Consider the following 23,590-nt stretch of genomic DNA (forward strand, 5'->3'; position numbering starts at 1 on the left):
GTCTCTGCAATGCAATCAGTGTGCTCACTTTCTGACCCAGCAGAGAGCTGTCCAAGACAACAACCAGATGTCGGAGCGCCAGGAAACCGAGAAAGCAAACAGGTGGCCAGAGCGGAGCCTGGTGCAGTGGGGTAAGGTGGCTCCCTTTCTTCTCTGACCCTCAAACGTACCGTACCTGTCACTAGGGTACCTGTTCCTCCTCCTGTTGCTGCTGCTGGCAGCTCCTGGGGAAGTCAGGGAGCACCCAGGGGTGGGAGCTGGGAATATCCAAATGAAGGTGCCTAACAGGGAGGTGGGGTAACTCCAACAGCACATGGGCACTGTGTTAGAAGGTCTGAATTAGCGCCAGGGATCGACCAACTTGCACTGGGAGCAGGCTAAGCCCCTCATGCAACTCTGCGTGAGTGTTAGAAGCCACTATGGATTACTCCAGAGTCATGGATGCAGGTGGTCGTCCACACGGGGAAGCGGTGGTCCCTGGATCCTGGGGAGGCAGTTTGCTGGCAGTGGCTTGTGTCAAAGCCCCCGGCAACAAGTGCAGAGCTGCTGGCCATCCTGGACCACAGGTGTCTTTGGGGACCACTGCATTTCACTCCTTGTCTTGCCCACGCGCAGTGACGGGCTACATCCACCCACCACCCATGCCCCTGACTACAGGGAGTAGACATCCAGGTTCACCCCAGGGATGCCACAGGCTGGGAGCACATGCACTGCCCCAGTCTCTGATATGACCCCATCTGACAGATGGAGGCGGTATCTGTGGAGGTCTTAGGAGGAGATAAAGGGGAAGAAAACCCTGTCTGGAGAAAACCGAAAGAAGAAGGGAAAGTGGGTAGTCAGTGGACAAAAAAAGAGCAAAGTAACGTCTGAGTTTTCATTCATATGAAACAAGAGGCTCAAGCAAATCTGCAGAGTAGGAGAGAAGACTGCAGAGTGTTGGTTTCTTGGGGTTGGGGTCCTCCTTTGGGAGGGATGAAAATGTCCTGGCTCAGGTAGAGGTGATGGCTGAACACTCCCCAGTGCTAAGTGCTGGGGAGTTGTACACTTTAAAAGGGTGGATTTTGCCCTCGGTCTTAAAAATCAACACAGAAATTAATTACATGAAGTGTGAGATCTCCACGGTCTTCAGTTTCTCATCCACTTGCATGAGGATACTAGGAAATCCTCCCTAGGATGGGTGTGAGCGGGAAACTAGGAGCCGTGTGGAACATACCTATGCTTGGTATGCCCAGGCGATGGAGAAATCACAGCGCCAGTTACTTCACGCGGCCCCCGAATTATCCTCCGCAGGGTTTGTCCTCACCCTTGGCCGAGAGCCCCAGGTTATGACTCACCAGCTAATTAAAACAGCAGCCCTTGCTAGATCACCTTGCATATCACCGTTGGGTAGGTGATAACGTTGTTGCTTGTTTTTTGAGGGTTTTTTAAAAAGTCAAGTTTACAGAAGTTTGCTTTTGCTCCATCACGATGAGCAAAGAGAACAAAGAGAAGAGAGAGGAGTTCAGTTTAGAGGAAGCGGAATGGGGAACTGTCCAGCTCAGGGTGTATTTCCATGCAGATTCCCTGTGGGGTGCGGGTTGGGGTGTACATGCACAGGCACCAGCTTCATGTAACAGTCTCAAAGCAGGTACTATGGGAGGCTTGAAAAAATGAGGAGAAAAGCAGATTGAAGAAGCTTGTGGTGGGGTGTGGGGGTGGTGAGTGGAATGAAACCCCTCCATGCCCTGCTGCACTGCACCTCCCCTTCCTGATTAAGGACAGCTCCGCTCAACGAAGCCAGGGTGTTCACACAGACTGCAGATGTGAAAATCAGGGCAGAGATGAGGCAGGAATAGCAAAAGGCAATGGTAGGGTCAGCCACGACCAAGGAAGGGTCCACCCTGAGAGCCTCTTGGGTTCACTATGGAGAGCATCACCCCCCCCCCAGGGCCAGGAACCCCAGACACGACACAGAGAAGGGCTGGGTTGAGCAGGGTCCAGCTTGTAGATAGAGGAAGCTGGGAACTTCTCTATAGCGCTGGAGTAAAAGGTGTGTGGTAGGCAGGGAAGTTGGGACAGGTCTGGTCTGAGGTTCTTATTTCCTCTTTTATAGCAAGGGTGGTGCCCTAGGAGGGAGTGCGCTCCAGGAGGTTAGGAGACAGGACCTGAGGCTGGGAGCTGCTCTACAGGTGCACTCAGAAACAGATGTGCACACCTGGCTTGGGGAGCTGGCTGGACTCTGCATTGTTGGGAAGGCTGAGAAGCTGGTGCAGGTGCAGGAGGTAAAGAGGCTGTGGCATCTACACAAGCCAGTTGACCATCAATAGACAGGTGACCCATGAACGTCACAGGGTGGGTGGAAAGGAGGCAGGTGGTTGGGGAATGTAGAGAATGAGCCTCACAGCTCAGATGTCTGTGGGGGCAGGGATCTGTGAGGTAAGGGATCCTACAGAGGGCGGAGGAGCTCCCTGGGTGGGGCTGCACCTCAAGGAGAGGAGGAGCCCAAATGTGCTGAACTGGCCACATGTGGGAGGGAGATGCTGTGTCTCTGATAGGAGCTGGGCTGGAGAGGAGTCTGAGGGGAGAAAAAGACAGTCTGTGAAGACAGGTGCCAGCTGGGAGGCAAGGACATGGAGGTCCAGGTGTCGCGGCAGGGGTTGAGGGGGGTAATGTCAGGAGTGTGATGACTGGGTCTCCAAGAAGCAGACACTGGACAGGATGAAATAGGGGAGGAATTGGTGAGAGAAAGGTCTGAGAAGGAGGAGGGAAGGAAGAGGAAGGGGAGGAGGAGAGGAGGGAGGAAGGAAGGAAGGAAGGAAGGAAGGAAGGAAGGAAGGAAGGAAGAAGGAGGAAGGAAATTGAAAAGGAAAGAAGGAGGGAAGGAAAATAGAGAAAGGAAAGAAAAAAAGAAGGAAGGAGAGGAGGTAGGGAAGGAGAGAGGGAAGACAAAGGAGAAGGAAGGAAGGAGGGGAGGAAGGAGGGAAAGGGAAGGAAGGAGAGAAGAAGGGAAGGAAAGTAGAAGGAGGGAAGGAAGGAGGGAAGAGAAACAGGAAAAAAGGAAAGAGGGAAGGAAGGAAAGAAGGAAGGAAGGAAGGAAGGAAGGAAGGAAGGAAGGAAGGAAGGAAGGAAGGAAATTTGTGGTTATTTGTTCCATCAGCCCCCAGGAAGCTAATACACCAAGAAAAAAGAAGCAGTGTTTAGGGATCCCTGGGTGGCGCAGCGGTTTAGCGCCTGCCTTTGGCCCAGGGCGTGATCCTGGAGACCCGGGATCGAATCCCACGTCAGGCTCCTGGTGCATGGAGCCTGCTTCTCCCTCTGCCTATGTCTCTGCCTCTCTCTCTCTCTCTCTGTGTGACTATCATAAATAAATAAAAATTAAAAAAATTGTTAAAAAAAAAAGAAGCAGTGTTTAGACGGACAGACTCTATAAACCCAAGAAAATTACAGAAAGTACAATTGTGCACTGTAAAAGAGAGAGAAAGGAACCTCCAAGAAAAGACAAGGCCCTAAAAGGATGAGGTCACAGGGAACACAGAGATGAAGAGCAGCAGAGGTAGTTAGTGGCCGAGAGGGAGAGAACTACGTAGAGACGTAGGACCCCCACTACAATCAGCCAAAGAACAAGCACCAGCAAAAATGCCCCCAGGGCAGTGGAGGGCAGCCCCCAGGATGCCACCCCAAACACAAGCAGAGCATCAGGTGTTCTCTGTTGAGTGCAGCTTTGTGGGACCACAGCCCTTCGCTTCTGTACTTATGTGTTTAAAAAGTTTTTAATAGACTTTGTTTTTTTTTTAGAGCAGTTTTAGATTTACAGACAAATTTAAGTGGAAAGTACAGGGGATCCCTATGTATGCACTTCCCCTTTGACCCAGTCTACACTATTATGAATATTTGGCATCAGTGGGGCCATCTATTATCATTGATGGACCAATATTGATACATTATTATTGATTAAAGCCCACAGTTTACATTACAGTCACTCTTGGTGTTGGACATTCTATGGGTTTGGACAGATGTATAATGACATATATCCAGAATGATGGTATGATACAGAGTAGTTTCACTGCCCTAAAAATCCCCTGTGCCCTCCCTACTCATCCTGTCCCTTCCCCAAACCCTGGTTTTTTACTGAATTTTTTTCTGTCTCCATAGTTTTCCCTCTGTCAGAATGTTGTAATATTTGAATCAAACAGGATGTAGCATTTTCAGACCAGCTTCTTTCATTTAGTAAACGTATTTAAACATCCTCCATGTCCCTCTGTCACTTACCCCTTTTCCTTTTCCTCTTTTTTTTTTAAACATACCCTTTTTGATTGTTGTGAAACTCAAGTCTTTTAATTAAAGGAAAAAAACGAAAAAAAATAAAAAACCCTGTTATTGTCATAATGGAAACCTGACCTATCATTTCTTTTTCTACTACCCAAAAATCCATTCTAAAAACACTCAGAGCATGTGTCAATTATACTCACATTAAAGTATTTTATTTATTCATATATTTTGTAAAATATTATATTTATTTAATCATGAGAGACACACACAGAAAGAGGCAGAGACACAGGCAGAGGGAGAAGCAGGGTCCACGCAGCGAGCCTGATGTGGGACTCGATCCTGGGTCTCCAGAATCACACCCTGAGCCAAAGGCAGATGCTTAACTGCTGAACTGCCTGGGCATCCCTCACATTAAAATATTTTTTTTATGTTTTTAAAGATTTTATTTATTTATTCATGAGAGACACACAGAGAGAGGCAGAGACATAGAGGGAGAAGCAGGCTCCATGCAGGGAGCCCGACGTAAGACTCGATCCCGGGACTCCGGGATCACGCCCTGAGCCAAAGGCAGAAGCTCAACTGCTGAGCCACCCAGGCGTCCCCCTCACATTAAAATATTTTAAACAAGAATTTTAAAATTTAAATTATACAAACAAGAAAAAAGAGAAAGCCAGAACAATGAGAAACTTATGAAAGGGGGCGTAATATTCCCCCAAAAGCATCTTAAAATCACTATTACATGTCAGCCATGGCTTTGAGGCTCATCTGAATGATGAGTCAAGCTTGATGTAAAGCAGATGGGTGGATCTGTAGAGTAGATTCACGGGGCAGTGGTAGTATTTCCCCACACATGTGGGAGATGGTTTTGCAACCGCCTCTCTCAGGAAGTTGATCCTGGAGAAAAGAGAAGTCAGCGAGCGGGTTCCTGTTTTGTGTGTTATGTGGGCTCTGGAGGAGGTGGACGGCCCGGCCATTCTCTGCAGGTGGAATTGGAATTGGAAGGGCTTGGTGAGCTTGTGCCCTTGGTCCTGTCCCTGCCCCCTGCCCCGAGGCTGGTTGCAGCCTGTAGACCCTCTGTAGCCAGCAGTGACCCCCGAGCTGGCCAGGCCAGCAGGCTGACCATCAGGCTGGGGATGGTCCTATGTCTTCCTGCAGAGCATCTCCCCGAGGAAACCTTGCTGAGTCCCCCTCCCAAAAACTCCCATGAGAGCTGATTTCTTTAAAACGTGACTGTACCTACAGGGCTTCCTCATCCCTCGGGCAGTCCCACGAGACTAGTGGCCACAACTGTCCTGCTCTGCATGCTATTGGACCCAGTCATCCTCCAGACTCTAGGGCACCAGGGTAAGTGTGTGAACCTGTCTGACCCTTCTCCGACTGTCTCATTTCTACGTCCTGTGTGTCTTGGGATACATCCTGATGGCCGAGTCCAACCTCAACTCACCCTCGTATGTGCTGGTCAGTCAAGTGACACAACGCCAGATGCTAAAGTGTTTTCTTGCCCCTGCTCTAAAAGGCCCTTCCTAATCCTGCCTTATGATATGGTCACACACCAGAGCTGCAAAATGTGGCTCATCAACCCTAATTCTGGACAGTGGGACATTGTGGGGGGTCTCACCCTGGCAGGGACTTTTCTGCAGGGAGTAGTAACATCCTGACTTAAACAGGTGGACAGAGGAAGCAAGGTGAGCCCCCTCTCCCCGCCGTAGCAGGTGGCAAAGACAACATCAACATCAACTGACTAGTAGCTGTCTGCCTGCGGTAGCTGGATGTTGATTATCAGGCCACGTATCACCATTTTAGGAAGGATTAAAGGTGAACATACTTAGGTTTTAGGTGTATATGGTGAGGATCACTGGGAGGGATATGGGGTCACTGGGGCATCGGTAAGAAAATGGTGCTGGCCAGAGGGCTGAGGAATAGGGACACTGGTGGATGGTCAGAAGTTAAAGAATGCTGCCCTTCTCCAGGTGAAATGTACAGTGTCAGAAGACACAGGTCAGGGGAGCTCCTGGGGGACCGGGTAAGGACACCTATAACTCCCATTCTTCCCCAAGAGATGTTCTCAGGGACCATTCCCTAGGGCTAGGAGCCCCAAGAGCTGCTGAGTCTCAAATTGCTTTTGCATTGAACCAACCTCTTGAGGTCAGAGATGTCATTGCTCAATTCGGTGAGAATGGAAACCAGGGAACAGAGACATTAGGCAACATGCTGGAAGTGACACCGCTGGTACAGACAGAGCGGGGACTCAGGCCCACGTCTGTGTTTCTAAAAGGGGCTCTGTTTTTAAAGTATGGATGGTGTCAACACAACGTCTTTGCTGCCCTAAGAAAGGAGATAAGGGAACGGTGGGGATGGCTGTCTCTCTGTCCTCCACACAGGAGGCCTGTGGGAATCTTCATGTACTTTCACAAAATCCATGCAGTCCAGCTTGGCCTTTCTCCTGAGGGTTGTGTATGGAACTGATGGACTCTCCTAACTCAAGAGTCCATGGGTCCAGGGATGTGCAAGAGCTGGCTCAGTCCAGGGAGGGGATGTGCCCTGGATGAATAAATGTCATCAGATTTCTGTTGACCTTTGAAGACTTCCTTGGTTGGGTATGACCTTGGGGGCATATGAAACTCTTGTAGGACCCACAGGCTAAGACCAAGATCCATAGAACTGTTGTAGATGGACAGTCATTGTTGTCTTGGGCTGGGAAGGTAGAAGTCTGCAGGAAGCCAAGGACATGCCAGGGAGGGAGGAGGGTCAAGAAACTCAGGAGATAAGTGACTTATTTGCAGGCCCTGGAGACCTGGAGAGAGGTGGTCCCTGTGTTGGGGGAGGTGGGGTGGCACCTGGAATAAAGGAGGATGTGGGTATGAGGCACCCAGCACAGAAGGCCGTGCATGCTGAGAGAATTAAAATATAAATAGACAATGGGCAGAGCATCTTTAAGAACAGAACCCAGCCCATGAGCTGCCCAGGGGACCAGCCTCATCTTTGGGGACCAGCCCAGAAAGCCAGCCTGCTGTCTCCAAATCAGTCATGCAAGGAGCCAGATGTCCGTCCCCATGACAATCCAAGGAGTTAAAAGATCACTTCTGGAGCAACCAGCCCCCAGTGGACTGGACTTGATCAGTAACTAATGGCTTCCCTATGTTTTGACCCCACTTCCTATATAGGACCAACCAGAGAGCCAGGCATGGTCCCCTAACCAATCCCATGGAATGCCCTACTTGTAGTGAGCCATCCTGCATCGTCCCCACACCCATAGCCTTTGCTCAGGGCACAACCAAAAGGTACCTTTTGTCCACTATGAGACTTGCCCATTGCCTTGTCCACCCTTGAGTCTCTGACGAATGCCAGTGATGGCCGACTTCCTTACCATAGCAAGCTCTGAATAAATAGCCTCCGTTTGCTCTCACTTGGTCGGTCTTGGATTACTTGCCTGATAGACATCCTCACGTAGAGGGAACACCTAGGGGGACAGGGGTACGGGAAAGCCTGTCCCAGCCTTGAATTTTGCTTATGAGACATGGGATGGGTCAAGAGGCAGTGGGTAGAGATGGGAAAGCGATAATCTTTTAATCTGGTGGTCCCGTCCTTCAGATCTTACAACCGTGGAAGGATTCCCCAGTCTAAACATGAAGTTTGACTCGAGGAGAATGGAATTGAGCTGGGACTGCAAGGAAAACACTACGTACCTCGAGTGCGTGATGATCCACAAGGAGAAAGGGCCAATCGAAATAATGGTAAGATGGATTTGATACGGACGATCGTTATCCTTTACAAAGCTTTCATCACTGTAGAAACAAAGCAGCGGTAGGCGGGAATGGAGACCATGCGTGTGACATCTGGGACACATCTAGAGGCCATGCTTCTGGGTGAACCAGGGAAGTTAGCGCTGGCCCGTGGTCAAGACATGCCTGATGGCCTGATTCTCTGGGGGACTGAGGAAAATGTCTTATCCCAAAAGGAAAAGGAGTTCAGGGCTCCCGAGGAAGAAGCCACAGCCCAAAGCTCCTACGAGTTCAGACACGGCACAGATTGTAGGGTGGGACCCTCGGGGATGCTCAACCACCTAAAGAAGGGAAAAATGGGGTAGACTGGTGGGACGGGGGATCCAGGGCAATACAGGTAGATTTCAATCTGGCACCCGAATGCTCCCAGAATTTCCAGGGATCTCTTTCAGGGAGGCAGGATTTCCCACAACAGGCATCATGGGGAAGATGAGCAACTTGTTCTGTGACTTTCAAGCTTCTGTGTCCCTTCGGGGGATGTTGCGTAGGAAAAACGCCCTCCTGCCAACAGAAACAGTAGCCTTTTGCTCAGTTGATCCATCAAAAATCGGTTGATCCATCAAAAATCAGCCACTGGTCAGATTTAATCCCACCAGAAAGAAATCGTGTGAGTTCTAGGTGTTTGACGGAAACAAAGTAACCAAATGACTGGATACAATGTAAACATTTCTGTGGGAGAAAAATAATAGGACAAGAAAACGGAATAAACTAAAAGAGGGTGCGGTAAGCTCCGTAATGTCTCAAGTGCTGAGAGGTCTCGCTGCTCAGAGTTGTGATCCATCAGCATCACCTGGGAGCTTTGTTACAAATGTAGAATCTTCTTGGCCCCACCTGGAACTCGCTGCACGGGAGTCTGCATTTTAACGAAACCCCTGGAGACTGAGGGCACCCTGCAATGGGACCTCTATTCTGGCCTCCTAAATGCTGTAGACCACCGAGGCAAGGTCCTACCTTCACGGGGGCACGCCGACATCCACCCAGACAACGTATGTGGGTGGTGGTGGCATCACGGGACCAGTGGAAGAGCAAACAGTGTGGAGAGGAAAAGGAAAAAAAAAAAGTTTCCTAATGCCCTGGCCGGTTGCGTCTTTTTAGCTCAAGGAGAATGAATGTCACTGCAAGTTTCCGGATTATTCTCTCCATGAGGGAGTCACGTTCATGGTTAAAGTAAATAGCATCCAAAGACCGATTCCAGAAACACTGGTCTACACTAATTCAGGTAGGGGAAATATCACAGTGATCCTTCTGCACATCACTAGCCCCAAGGTAGATCCCTTCCGTTTTTCTCAACTTTTTTGAGATTTCCTTGGCATGTAGGTATTAAATATATTAAATTATAATATATAAATATATTATTATATATTAGTGTATTAATATATACTGATATTATATATTAATGTATTAATATATTCTGATATTATATATTAATGTATTAATATATACTGATGTTATATATTAATGTATTAATATACGAATATAAAATTATTATATATAAAATATTAATGTATATTTATAAGATATTTAAATTAAAGCCTTAATATACATATATGTTGAGAAATAATCACTGCAATTAAGCTGTTATCCCTCCTTCCAGCCCCTGGAAACCACGATTTACTCTCTGTGTCTTTGCATTTGCCACGTGTTAGCTATTGTGAGTAATACTCCAACGACCGCGGGAGTGCATATATCTTTTTGGGATCCAGATTCCATTTCCTTTGGAAATATGCCCAGACATGGGATTGCCGGGTGACACGGGGGTTCTAATGTGAACATTTAAAGGAATTTCTCCTGTTTTCCACTGTGGCCACACCAGCTTATATGACAGACAGCGCACAAGTTCCCTCTTATCCACATCTTCACCAGCATTTATCTCTTGACTTTTTTCGACCAGTCATTTAACAGGTGTGAGGTAATAGCTTGCTGCGGTTTCTATTTGCATCTCTTTGACGATGAGTGATGCCCAGCCACTTTTCCTGTAGCTGTTGGCCATTTGTACTTCTTCTTTAGAAGACATTCAAAACTATTCAGCCCTTTGGAGTTTTTTGGGTTTGGGTTTTGGGGAGTTTTTTTGGCCTTTGGGTTTTTTTGCTATTGAGTTCTTTGAGGTCCTTATATATTTTGGGTATATATATATATATATATATATATATATATATGGATTGCAGATATTTTCTCCCATTCCATAGGCTACCTTGTCACTCTGTTGATTATTTCCTTCACTCAGTGGAGGCTTTATAGTTTGACGTAATCCCAGTTGTCAATTTTTGGGTTTGGTGCCTCTGGTTTTGGCGTCATATCCAAAAAAGCATTGCCAAGAAGTCTTTCCCCCATGTTTTCTTCCACTCGTTTTGCAGTTTCAGGTTTTGTGTTTCGATCTTTAATCGATTTTGACTTGCTTTCCATATCCAGTGAGAGATAAGGATCCTCTTTCATTCTCCTGCTTAGGGTTGTCCAGTTTTCCCATCACCATTTAGCAAAAAGAGAGACTCCTTTGTCCATTGTATGTTCTTGGCATCCTTGTGGAAGGTCAACCTTGTTGACCATAAGCCCGTGGATTTATTTCTGGGTTCTTTTATGTCCCATTGATCTATGGTGTCTATCTTTATGCCAGGACCATACTCTTTTGGTTACTGTGGCTTTACAATGTATTTTGGGATCAGGAAATGTAATGGTTCTAGCTTTGTCCTTCTTGCTCAAGATTGCTTTGGCTATTTGGAGTCTTTCATGGCTCCATATGGATTTTAAGATTCTTTTTCCTATTTCTGTAAAGAATGCCATTGGGATTTTGATAGGGATTACATTTATCTATAGATCACTTTGGGTAGGTTGGATATTTTAACGCTATTAATCACTCCAGTTCACAAACATGGGATCTCTTTCCATTTATCTTTATGTTCTTAAATCTCCTTCCTCAATGTTTTATAATAGTCAGTGTACAGGTTTTTCACCTCCTTGGTTTAAGTTTATTCCTTTTTTATTCATTTTTGGTGCTATAAAAAAAAAAGACTATTCTTTTATTTTATTTTATTTTATTTTATTTTATTATTTTTATTTATTTTTAATATTTTATTTATTTATTCATGAGAGACACAGAGAGAGAGAGAGAGGCAAAGACACAGGCAGAGAGAGAAGTAGGCTCCTTGCAGGGAGCCCGATGTGAGACTCAATCCCGGGACTCCAGGGTCATGCCCTGGGCTGAAGGCAGGTGCTAAGCCACTGAGCCACCCAGGGACCCCCTATTTTTTATTTTTGAGTAATCTGTACACCTAATGTGGGGCTTGAATTCACAGCCCCAAGATCGAGAGTCACATGCTCTACTGACTGAGTCAGGCAAGTATCCCAGGATTATTTTTTTAATTCCTTTTTTGAACAGGTCATTGTTAGTGTAGACAAATACCACTGATTTCTGTACATTGATTTTGCATCCTGAAACTTTATTACATTCTTTATTAGCTGTAACAATGTCTCTTCTTTGTTTAGTCTTTAGGTTTTTCTACACGTATGGTCATTTTATCATCAAACGAAGATAATCTTACTTCTTTTTTAATTTGGATATCTTTCTTTTTCTTGTCTAATTGCTCTGGTTAGGACTTCCCATATATGTTAAATAGAAGCGGTGAGAGTGCCTACCTTGGCCTTGTTTCTTACCCTACAAGGTAAGCTTTCAGGTTTTTTTCCATTGAGTGTGATGTTAGCTATGGCCTTTCCATATTTGTCCACTATTGTGTTGATACAAATTTGTTCTATACCTATTTTTTTAAAAGATTTTATTCATCCATTCATGAAAGACGCACAGAGAGAGAGAGAGAGAGAGAGAGGCAGAGACAGAGAGAGAGAGACAGAGGCAGAGGGAGAAGCAGACTCCATGCTGGGAGCCCAATGTGGGACTCGATCCTGGGTCTCCAGGATCATGCCTGGGGCCGAAGGCAGGTGCTAAACTGCTGAGCCACCCGGGCTGCCCTTCTATACCTATTTTATTGAGAATTTTTATCATGAATGGATGCTGAAATTTGTGAAAGATGTTTTCTATAGCTACTGAGACAATCATGATTTTTTATTTCATTCTATTAAAGTCATGAAGCACACTGATTGATTGGCGTGTGTTGAACCATCTTTGCATGCCGGGGATAAATTCCACTTGGTTACGACACACAATCCTTTTAACATGCTGTTGGATTTGCTTGCTAGAATTTTGTTAATGATTTTCACATCTACGTTTATTAGGATATTGGGATGTGATTTTCTTTTCTCATGTCTTTGTCTGGGCTTGGTATGGGGGTGATCCTGTCCTCCTAAAGTGAATTTGAAAGTATTCCCTCTTCTTCTATTTTTTTGGAAGAGTTTAAGAAAGATTGGTGGGGCACCTGGGGAGCATAGTTGGTTGAATGTCCAACTCTTGGTTTCTGCTCAGGTCCTGATCTCAGGGTCCTGGGTTCAAGCCCCAAATCAGGTTCCCTGCTCAGTAGGGAGTCTGCTTGGGATTCTCTCTTTCTCTATCTCCCTCTGCCCACGTTGTCTCTCTCTCTCTCTTTTTCTCAAATAAATAAATAACATCGTATAAAAGAAAAAAGGATTGGAATTAATTATTCTCTGAACGTTTGGTAGAGATTCCAACCGTGAAGCCACATGATCCGCTTCCACAAATTATTTTGTTTTTGTGGCTTCTCAGGTGGGAAGGGCACAGCTGCCCAAAACTTCTCCTGTTTTATCTACAATGCAAACTTCATGAACTGCACTTGGGCAAAGGGTCAAGCTGCCCCTGATGACGTGCAATATTTTTTGTACATACGAGACTTGAAGTAAGTATTGACCTCGCTCATGGAGACAACCCTGGGAAGTACACTGGGCGGTGGAGGGGGAGCCCTGGTTATCCTCTAAACACTTTGGAACTTTATAGATACAGAAGGGAAAGAGAGTGTCCTCATTACTTAGAAGACTCAGGAACCCACGTAGGATGTCACTTGGAAGACCTCTCGGGATTAGCGTACTACAATTACTTCCTGGTGAATGGTACCAGCCAAAGGACAGGAATCCAGTTCTTTGATTCGATTTTGTACTGGAAGAAAATAGGTAAGACCAAGGACGTCCTGTGGTGTAAAGAGATGCTTAACGGGTGAACTGAACAGAATTTGCGGTAGGTTTGGAAGAAGAGAAATGTATTCTCCCAAAGTTCTGGAGGCCAGAGACCCAGAGACAAGGTATTGGCATGGTTGCTTCCTTTTGGAAGGAAGCCAAGTAAAGGGTGCAACCCATCCTTTTACTCTGAATTAAACGGGGTGACAAGATGTGCCTGCACTGTTGGTGGATCCTCCTCCACACCACCAAGGAAGCCAGGGCCCTTCCAAAGCGCCCATAGTCCCCGAGCGCTGGCCCTGGCACTACCCCAGCCCAGACGGGCAGGGGTATTGCCCACATCTGGGCAGTGAAGCCTCTCGGGACAAAAGAGAGTACGTTCAGACCAGGAGATGGAGGTTAATTCTGGCCCATTTGTGCACCTCCAAGTAGTAGCAGGCATCGCCATCTCTTGTCTGTTTTGGAGACCCTGTTGACAAACAAACGCCAACTCTCCAGTGAAGCTTCACAGGCCATTGGCCACCCTCATTTCCCACCTCCAGGCTCACCTGTTGGGGGAGATCCAGGTGTCTGTACCCAGCTAGGTGGCAGGGGGGCACCCACATCCCTGGGCCTGCATTTCCTGCAGGCTCAGGAGACACCACCTTTCTGGACAAACCTCCCATGGCCCCGACACGACCACCCTCCTTCTGAGGGAATCCCTGCCTTTCTTTTTCCGTCCCCATGTTCCTAACATTTTTATCTAACCCAGGAAATCCCAATATTATTTCAAACTTCAGTCCTCTGCAGTTGTGACTTGCAATTACAAATGCACATTTGGTCTCTTCTTCCTGACACACAGCCGCCAAAATGGGAATTTCCCCTGTGGAGAGCAGTAAATGTGCCTTTTGTTATGTTGAGGAGGTGACCGCTGAAAAGCCCCTAAGGATGGGGCTGGTTACCAGGGGAACAAACCCTGTGATTAGAGGATTGGAACTTTCATTCCTGTCCAGTGTGTGACCCAAAAGGGGCTGGTGGTTGAGCTCAACCTCCAACAGGCCATGATTTAATCAATTGGGTTTACATCATGAAGTTTCTGTAAAATCTCAAAACGATAGGGTTTGGAGATCTTATAGGTTGGCAGACAACATGCAGGTTTGGGCAGAGAGGTTCACCTGGTGAAGCTACAGAAGCAGCTCCACGCCCATCCCTACAACTGGCCCCACGCATCCATTCACCAGGCTGTTCCTGAGTTAGAGCCTGTGACAATAAACCCGTGATCTAGCGAGTGACTTGTTCCCTGGGCTCTGTGAGTCACCCTGGAAGATTAATGAGATCCCAGGAGAAGGTCGTCGGGTACTCATATCTGTAGCTGGTGGGTCAGAAACCTGGATTTCTGAATGGTGTCTGATATAGGGCCTGAAGGGCAGCCTTGTAGGGTTGAACCCTCTACTCTGTGGGATCTGACACCATGTCCAGGTAGATAGGTTCAGTTGACGTGTAGGACATCCCAACAGGTAGACTGAGAATAGCATAGTGGTGGGAAGAGGGACCCTATCTATCCATCAGACCCAGGTGCAGAATCCTAAATACACATCACAACTGTGAGCAAGGGAGGAAAAAATAAATCCATAGTGTGCTTCCCAGTGAAAATGCAACTCAGTTTCAAGGTTCATTGTGATCAGATACACGGGATGTGGATTTACAATCAAGTTGCCCTCAAAGGGTTTGGGTAATGGGATCCACTCTCGGTGTTGAGATCGGAATGCATGCTAGTTAAGTGGGATCAGACACAGGATGCCCATAACGCCCATCCCGACCATTGATGGAACCCACCGTAGAGGGTCACATGGGATATCCGTTCATTGTTGAAGGACCCTGGAGCTCCGCCGGTCTTCTCAGACATGCATCCTCTGTCCCCATTGGAAACCAGCCTCGGCTGTCCCCATGGTGGCCCTGTCCCTGGCCAGTCCGCATATTTCCATCCTTCCCACATGTTGGGTTCGCCAGCCCCTCCCTGCAGCCTGCTAGATGGTCCTGTGTGCACACCGCTGAACCTGCACACAAGCCAGCGGTCCTCTTCCTTCCTCAAGACGCAACACTCCTTCCTAACCACGGCATGTGCCTCCAGGTGACCCCGGGAGCTGACCATCGATGTGCAGCCCACAGAACTGGGTCTGGCCTCTGAGGCCCGGTGGCAGCCTGGTGGCTCAGGGAGCATCCTGGGTTCTCGTTACAGAAATATACAGCCCGCCCAACAATATCAGCGTGCACTGCAACGTGTCGCACTGTCTGATCCAGTGGGAAAAGCCTGTGACCCGACACACCCTGTCCAACAGGGAGTTCAAGTACCAGCTGGACATCCAGAGACTGGTGAGTAGACTCTGCCCCCAGGCAGGACACTGTGCCGCACAAGGAATGGGGAGCCCTCCCTGTGACCCAGATCAGTGGAGACATGCGGGGCTGGGTGATGCACGGGGACAAACACAGGGACGGCTGTGCTGGACAGGACATGCCCTGGGCGCGAGGGTCACCACCACGGCCAACCCAACAAAGGTGGCCACACACCCAGGTGGATCCTGAAAGCCTTCAGAGGATCTACAAGCAGATGCAGAACAGATAGGACCTTCTGCTACTTGTCCACTTGGATCCCACCAAGAATCCCAGAGGGATTCTCTCCTCCACACCCACCTGGGCCCAGTATAAACAAGGAGAACGCTCTGCACCATGACCACCTGGATTCAGCACAGAGAAGGGAACTCTCAACTCCACATCCACCTAGATCCAGTGTAGACAAGGAGTACTCTTTGTTCCTTGACCGCTTAGACCCAGTGTAGACAAGGATGAGCCATCTCCTCCACTTCTACCCGGATTCGGTGTACACAAGGAGCATCCTCTTCTCTACATCTATGGACCCCGTGTAGACAAGAGAGATTCTCTGCTTCATGATCACCTGGAGTCAGTGTAGGCAAGGAGGACACTCTGCTCCACCTCTACAAGACCTAGTATAGACAAAGGGGAGCCCTCTCCTCCACATCCACCTGGACTCAGTGTAGACAAGGGGGAGCCCTGTCATTCATATCCACATGGATCCAGTATAGATAAGGAAGACCTTCTGTTCCATATTCACCTGGAGCCAGTGTAGACAAGGAGGACTCTGTTCCACATCCACATGGACTCAGTGTAGACAAGGGGGAGCCCTGTCATTCATATCCACATGGACCCAGTATAGACAAGGAAGACCTTCTGCTCCATATTCACCTGGAGCCAGTGTAGACAAGGAGGACTTTGTTCCACATCCACATGGACTCAGTGTAGACAAGGGGGAGTCCTCTGCTCCAACTGCACCTGGATCCACTGTAGATCCTCTGCTCCATGTCTGTTCTTATTTGGACCCATCAGCAGGTGGTGTTCCAGGACAAGGCATGATCCGGGCACATCCTCCCTTGGTGTTCGAGTCCATCCACCCCCGTCTGGGAGACTTGAGGCAAAAATAGTAGAGAGGGAGCTCAGCCCTTCACATGGCCCTGTGTGGACAAGGGGGATGTGGGTTACCCCTGACTGCACTCAGAGGGGACGATGAACGCATCCTGTAAGAATTCTCGAAATAGAGAGAAGTAAACCTAACTCTATTTTTTTTTTCCAGAAAAATAAGGAACACAGCGGGAACCAACTGGTGAGTTAGAACTCTGACCCAAAATATCACCCCGTACGGTAACATGGACACACTGCCATGCACACGTGGCCGCCATGGTGGCCAGGATGGGGTGGGCTGTGAATGAGAGGGTGGCGGCTCCCGGGAGGACCGCCCCGTCAGTGAGGTAGGGGTGGGAACAGTCCGGCTGTGGGAACAGGGCTCATCTGGTCACACGTGCTCGGTCCCGTTTGTTCAAATAAGTGACTCCGGCCATATGCATCCATGTTGGTCAAGAGTAACCGTGTTTGAGCTTTAAGGAGACTGTGTCTTCCTTCACAACCCTCCTAGAGGACGATCCTCAAAGTCCTTTATGGGGTATCCTCCTCCGTCCAATGGTGAGCTTTTACCCCATTAATGACCTCGCTGGGACATTTCCCGGTGGCGGCTCTGCGTGTGTCACGTGTACCTGCTGAATGATTTCTGCATCTATGTTGACGAGCACGGGAACCCCACGCGGGGTCCCATGGTCATCAGAGGCCCCCCTCAATGTGCTGATTCATTGAGGCTTTCCCGCAAACTATTCCGTATGCCGGACATGCATTGATTTAATGAACCACGTATTTCTAGACGGCAAGGATGTTCCACGCCGTGAGGTCACTGTTCTGCTTTCCGAGAGCGTGCTTCCATCGTCCGTCCCAGGGTGGGGATGGGGCGGGTGAGTGGGGAGACGGCCGCCTCTGACGAGACATCCCCATCCCCGCTTTTCCAAACACGGGGGACCCCGCATTCAAAGTTTCTCTTTTGTCCAAAGATTGAGGTGTCTGGTAATTGGGAAAATAAATACAACTTCCCGAGTCCAGAGCCCAGAGCCAAGCATACTGTGAAAATACGGACCTCAGACGCGCGGATCCAGAGGTGGGGTTCCTGGAGCCAGCCTGTGGAGTTTGGTACGTGTCCCCGGAGCATCCCCTGAATTCATCTCTGACCTCTTCCCAGCCCCATCCCCAGAGGCTCACAGGGGTTTCCATGCACGGGTCTCCACGATGCTCTGGGTTTTTGTTTGTTTTTGTTTTTTTTTTTTTCAAAGAAACACCTGCTAAGCATCAAAGTTGGGTGTCTTTCCTCCTAATGAAGAGGAATCCATTCATTCCAAGGAACTGAATGACCTACACCTTTCACCAGCTTCCTCCCTGAAACCTTTATGAGTTTGCAGGAATTGCATGGTTTGGACCAAAAGCCAACCAGGTGCTCATGAAATCTGCATTTCCGCACTATTCCTCCCTCCTGGATATTTTCATAGTGTTTTAGCAAACATTTGATGCATGCTATTTTCTTTTTCGTGATCCTAAATCAAAGACTTGTATAAGGGCGGGTATAAAATGCCCGTGAAATGTTTATCCAGAGGTAAAACATAAGTTCAAAGAGACGGAGAAGCAATCGATGTACCCACTGGGATGGGACAGCGGGTTCTTAGCTACGAATCCAAAGCGAGCAACAAGAAAATTGAATAATAAGTCAATTGGTGTTCATTGAAATTAAAAACTTCTGTATCAAAAATAAATAAATAAAAATTAAAAAAAATTAAGGGATCCCTGGGTGGCGCAGCGGTTTGGCGCCTGCCTTTGGCCCAGGGCGCGATCCTGGAGTCCCGGGATCGAATCCCACGTCGGGCTCTCGGCATGGAGCCTGCTTCTCCCTCTGCCTGTGTCTCTGCCTCTCTCTCTCTGTGTCTATCATAAATAAATAAAAATAAATCTTTAAAAAAAATTTAAAAACAACTTCTGTATCACGTGGAAAGAGCACTTTTTCAGTGAATGTATTATTATTATAATTATTATTATAAGAGGGCACATTTCATATGTTAATATGGAAAACTCTCAAAACGCCGGACTCTCAATTTGGTTATGATCATCCTTCTGGAACCGGAGTTTTTAATTGGATTTTTTAAAAATTGGATTTTTTAATAGTAACAGCCACAATGTGCTGTGTTGCAAAAATAATGAATTGTAAAAAGAGCTCATCCAGATGATAAATGACACTGAAGATCTAACACTAATTGTGAGGTAACTTTGGTCAAATTGTGCGCCTGAAAAAGTGTGTTTTTGAGGGAGGGGTCCATTTTTTTATTCATTTATGAATTTTAAACTCTTAAAAAATTAATTAATTAAACTTGGGGGGGGTCCGGTTTTATTTATTTTGTATTTTATTTACTTATTCATGAGAGGCAGAGACACAGGCAGAGGGAGAAGCAGGCTCCATGCAGGGAGCCCGATGCGGGACTCGATCCGGGATCCTGGGGTCATGCCCTGGGCCAAAGGCAGACGCTCAACCACTGAGCCACCCAGGTGTCCTGGGGTATGCAGGGTCCATTTTTATTTTTTACTTTTTTATTTTTATTTTTCAGGGTCCAGTTTTTTTTTTAATTATTTTATTTTTTTTATTATTTTTTTTTCAGGGTCCAGTTTTAAAGCAGGCTGTCACGTTATGGTTTGGGCGCTCCTGAGAGCGCTTTGGGGGAAGGTTTCGGGATGAGCCCTTTCCTGAGGATTTCCCTCGTGCTCTGAGCATCTGTCCTTCGATGGCTCGTCTGAAGGGGTCCATGTTGTGTCCCCCTCTCTCCACAGGCTCCGACGACCCCGAGGCCAGTCTCGTGCACATCTACATGCTGGTGGTCCTGGGGACCCTTGTCTCCGCCCTGATCATCGGTTGCCTTTTGAAAAGGTAACTCCCGTGGTGGGTTGGGGTCTTCCTTGCAAATGGGCAGGACGGACGGGGTGTATGTCTGGATGGGGCTCAGGGCACCCACTGGCATGCCATCTGTCTGGGGAGTTCTAGCTGCCAGCCGACGGGGGCCTCATCCTCACCCATGATGGGCAGCCCTGGACACTCATTCTTGGATGCTTCCAGGCCCCCGAGCCACCCCATCCGACCCCCACACATCAGCTGCACACTGGACTTCGTCCGAGCTCAGCGGTGTTTACACAGGGCTTGCATTCAGCCTCACGGCAGCGAGCTTCCTCTTTGTGGAATGCTTTCCCCTCCAACCCCTCTGCTGGCGGTTCATTTCCACCCGATAAGCCTCACCAGGTACTCAGGGATCCCCCCGCTCCCGACCCACTCCCTTCCTGGACGCCTCCAGGGAGCCCAGCCTGAACCTTCCCGTGTACCTGCTTACCGCCAGCCTCTCCACAGGCTCCTCCCTGGGCGGCTACCACGTCGTTTCCGATGTGTGATCTCTGCACCAAGCAGGGTCTCGGGGCGTCTCGCAAATGCCTCTGAATGAACGTGCATCCATGAAATCATTAATTCCCACTTGCATGCACGTTGCATGAAGATTGCATGATGTTGTGCAAAGCACTTTTTGCAGCTGGTGGTCCTCCTGCATGATGTGGGGACCCCCTGGATGTCCTCCTGTGCTCACCCCTGAGGCCTCGCACCCTGGTAGGGCATCCTGGGTGTATCTCCCTCACGATGGACACGCGTGTGGCTAACCGCACGGGAATGCTGCATAAGCACAAGGAGAGGATGGCGCCCAGGCTGCTGGATGCACGGGCGGCTTGGCACCACCCCATTCTCAGGGGACCCTGAAACCGCGGGGCCAAAGGGGAACAGGGGCAGCCTCGAGACCTGCTGCCGGAACGGGCACAGACCACGTGCCTTGCACAGGGACAGTTATCTTAATGAGAAGCTGTCTGAGTTTCCTGCGGCCACAGGAAAAAAAAGACCACAAACCAAATGGTTTGAAATATTAGAAATTCAATCTGTCCCAGACATCTGAGCTCCAAGAGGGGCAGGACCATCAAGGTCCAGGGCAGAGGCTCCGGGAGGGTCCGTCCTGCCTCTTCCAGCGTCTGGGGCCCCAGGCGTCCCCAGGCTGGTGGCCGCATCCCTCTGGTCTCTGCCTCCATCCTCTGTGTCTGCGTCTCCTCTTCTGTCTCTTCCAAGGACCCCTGTCATTGGACGTAGGGCCACCCTCATCCAGGACGACCTCATGTTAACATGATTCCATCTGCAAAGACCCTATTTCCAAACGAGGTCCTGTTTCCAGATTCCGGGACTCAGGACTGGAATTTATATTTTTTGGCGGGAAGCCCCTACTGAGCTGAGCAGAAGTAACTCCAGGTGTCCTGCAATGGGAGGTGCTTCTCCTGAAATAAGAGAAAAAAGCAAACGTGCCTTTGAAAATGCAAGAAGACTCTGATGTTGGGCAAACATGACATCTGCTTTAAGTAAAATCTAGGTGAAAATTAGTATTTACGTAAAAATGTTAGGAAAAAAAACGATAAATGCAGCATGTTGACAGAAAACCTGCCAGACCGGAAAGCATGCTCTCGGTGGTTGCATGGACGCAGGAGGAGACACACACGTTGTGATCCTCAGGGACTCTGGAGGCTGCCCATGACCTGCCACGACCCCCAGTCCCATCCTTCCCCGTCTCTGTACCCGAGGGACCAAGTGAAGGTTCTAGAAAGATTGTCACGGGCGTCCCTCTGTGCTCCTATAGCCTCTCCTACTTGCTCACTCATCCCAGAGTTGGTTTGTCCTGCTGTGAGTCTTCCGTGAAATTGTCCTACAGCACGCGGTCCAGAGGCGTGTCACTGGGAGGTGGGGGAGACGTGTCCCGCATCCCCATGTCCTCAGGGTCTTTCCTTCACACGCTTCTTGTCTTACCAGGTTCCTCGCATCTCGGAGGCTTTTCCCACGGATTCCACATGTCAAAGACAAATGGAACGACAACCATCCGTCTGACCACCAGGTAGGTAAGGGTGGGGGCAGGGCAGCTGACCGGGATGGGGAGGGGGCGTCCTGGGCTCTCCTGCATGTCCATCCGAGGGCGTCCCCATGGGCAGGCCCGCAGATGCCCTCTACTAAGATACCGCGCCCACCGGGGCCCCGGTTCCCATCTATACCCAGTGGCCAGCCAGGTCCCACTCGCGGGGTTCCTGAAACCCCAACACCCCCATCCTCCTTCTCCTTCCCAGGTCATCTGGGAGAAGTTCGCCTCAGACCCGCAAAAAGCTGACAACGAAGAGATCGTGACCGTGGAAGAAGTCACAGCAGTCACAGCCGCCCCGGCCAGCGTATGAACACAGAGGCTTCCTCCCCAGAACATTCTAGAACCTGCGGGGTGGTTGTTCTTTTTTTTTTAATTGCTTTGAGCATTTATTTATATAGTGTTCTATTTTTTTACTTTCGAACAATGTGATATTTTGTAAAGATACCTGTCGTGGGAGGGATCGTGGGATGCCCGTGGATCCTGACCCCAGGATGCACCCGCTTCTCGCCGTCTCTGCCACCCCCTCCCCAAAGAACAACGAACCCCTTCCTTACATTACGGTGGCTCAAGCGGGGCCGAATGGGGTATTGTCATCTTTGTGGACATTGTTCTGTGCACCCCGTGGGGACCGGGATGTAGATGTCTTTGGGGATATTATCCAGACCATGACACATGGACCAGAATGTGGACAACTCCATCCGCAGGCACCAGCAACGACAGGACGGGATTTCTCACGGGGATCCTGAAACCCTCTGTGCACCTTGACCTTCGAGACAAACGACTACAGAAACCCCGCAGGCCACGTGCCCACCCCCATGACGTTAACCAACGGGGAAGCATTGAAGGCGGGTCCTCTCGAGCCAGGAAGCAAGCCCCATGCGGGCAGTGAAGTCGGCCATGAGGAGCCGCGGGCGCGCGTCCCACCAAGACCTACAGAAAGTCTTGGACACCAGCAACAGCATGTCCTACAGGAAGCGCAGCGCATCTAGGCCTCAGAGGGCTGGATGAGGACACAGGTCCCGGGGAGAATAAAATGTATCTGGAAATTGAGATACACATAGATACAGACACCCCACCCATATGTAGTTAGAGAAATAGAAATAGAGGGAGAAAAGAGAGCGGAAAATATACATACACAGAGGGAGACAGATGTGTACGTATTTGGAAAAATATGTAGGAAATATATGCAAAAAGATACATATGAAGACAATTTGCAGAGAGAGCTCAGGGAATTGGCTCATGAGGTGCTGGGACTGGTCAGCAGGAAGCCTGCAGGGCAGGTGGGCCAGCTGCACACGCAGGTGACAGGTGACAAGGTGACAGTGCACACCTGACCCCAAACTGTTTCTCTGGGAAACCTCCGTTTGCACCTGAGATCATCACCTGATTGGATGCGACACACGCCCAATGTGACGTATCTTTTAACGTTGGCTGCTTGTCGATTTTTTTTGAAAAAAAATTTTTTTTTTTTGCTTGTGGGGTTTTTCGTGTGCTACCTAGAAAACACAATTAGGGGAGTGTTTGATGGAATAACAGGGGGGCCTGTCACACGTCCGTGTGGACACACTAGCTGACAATCATGGAACCACTTATAGTGGGAATGCGTGTTGACCAGCCTTGCCGTGGGTCCCCTGTCCATGTCCCAGGTGACACCCTGCACCCCTGCACCCACTTGTCCCCTCCCACGGGCTCCTCTGTGCCCAGGTGGGTCCACCTGGTGGGAAGAATGCCTAGCACGCACCCTACAATCTTTACTCGGCAATTTGCTCCCAACAGAGTTCCAGGGAACAAAATTGTACACTCAGGTCCTGAAGTGATGCCACAGCTGCTGATCCCGACTTCAGAGGTGTCGGGGGCTCACATCAACCGGCTCAGCAGGAGATGAAAAGTGAAACAAAATAAAAACAAGCCAAAAATGCCACGATTTATAGCATTTTGTGTTTACTGTGCTGCAGATCCTCCAGCACAGCCGTCTTAGAGCTACCGGTGACTGGTCTGAAGCTCTGAACATTCTTGGTTGTTCAGCCGTCCAAGGGCTTACTAGGGGGCTCTAGCTCGGCCCCACCGTGCAGGCTCTGATAGACCCTTCCTGTG

General features: G+C 48.8%; 1 protein-coding gene across 4 annotated transcripts; it reads left to right on the forward strand.

Annotated features, from left to right (window-relative positions):
• On the forward strand, positions 1–23,417 carry CSF2RA (colony stimulating factor 2 receptor subunit alpha). 4 transcript variants are annotated; one of them, XM_038586705.1, is made up of 13 exons: positions 3–131; positions 5,491–5,592; positions 7,840–7,982; positions 9,126–9,249; positions 12,700–12,829; positions 12,928–13,100; positions 15,322–15,455; positions 16,729–16,758; positions 17,531–17,666; positions 19,344–19,440; positions 19,627–19,806; positions 21,394–21,475; positions 21,702–23,417. In XM_038586705.1, the coding sequence occupies exons 1-13, from the start codon at positions 68–70 to the stop codon at positions 21,804–21,806; spliced, it is 1,500 nt and encodes a 499-aa protein (XP_038442633.1). In that variant the 5' UTR covers positions 3–67; the 3' UTR covers positions 21,807–23,417. The 4 variants fall into 4 exon arrangements, 3 of the variants coding, with proteins under 3 accessions (XP_038442634.1, XP_038442633.1, XP_038442635.1); XM_038586706.1 differs by lacking the exon at positions 5,491–5,592 and having other exon boundaries at positions 1–131; XM_038586707.1 differs by lacking the exon at positions 19,627–19,806.
• Positions 23,418–23,590: the final 173 nt, after the last annotated feature.

Source organism: Canis lupus, chromosome X (genome assembly GCF_011100685.1).
Source record: "Canis lupus familiaris isolate Mischka breed German Shepherd chromosome X, alternate assembly UU_Cfam_GSD_1.0, whole genome shotgun sequence".
Taxonomy (NCBI): domain Eukaryota; kingdom Metazoa; phylum Chordata; class Mammalia; order Carnivora; family Canidae; genus Canis; species Canis lupus.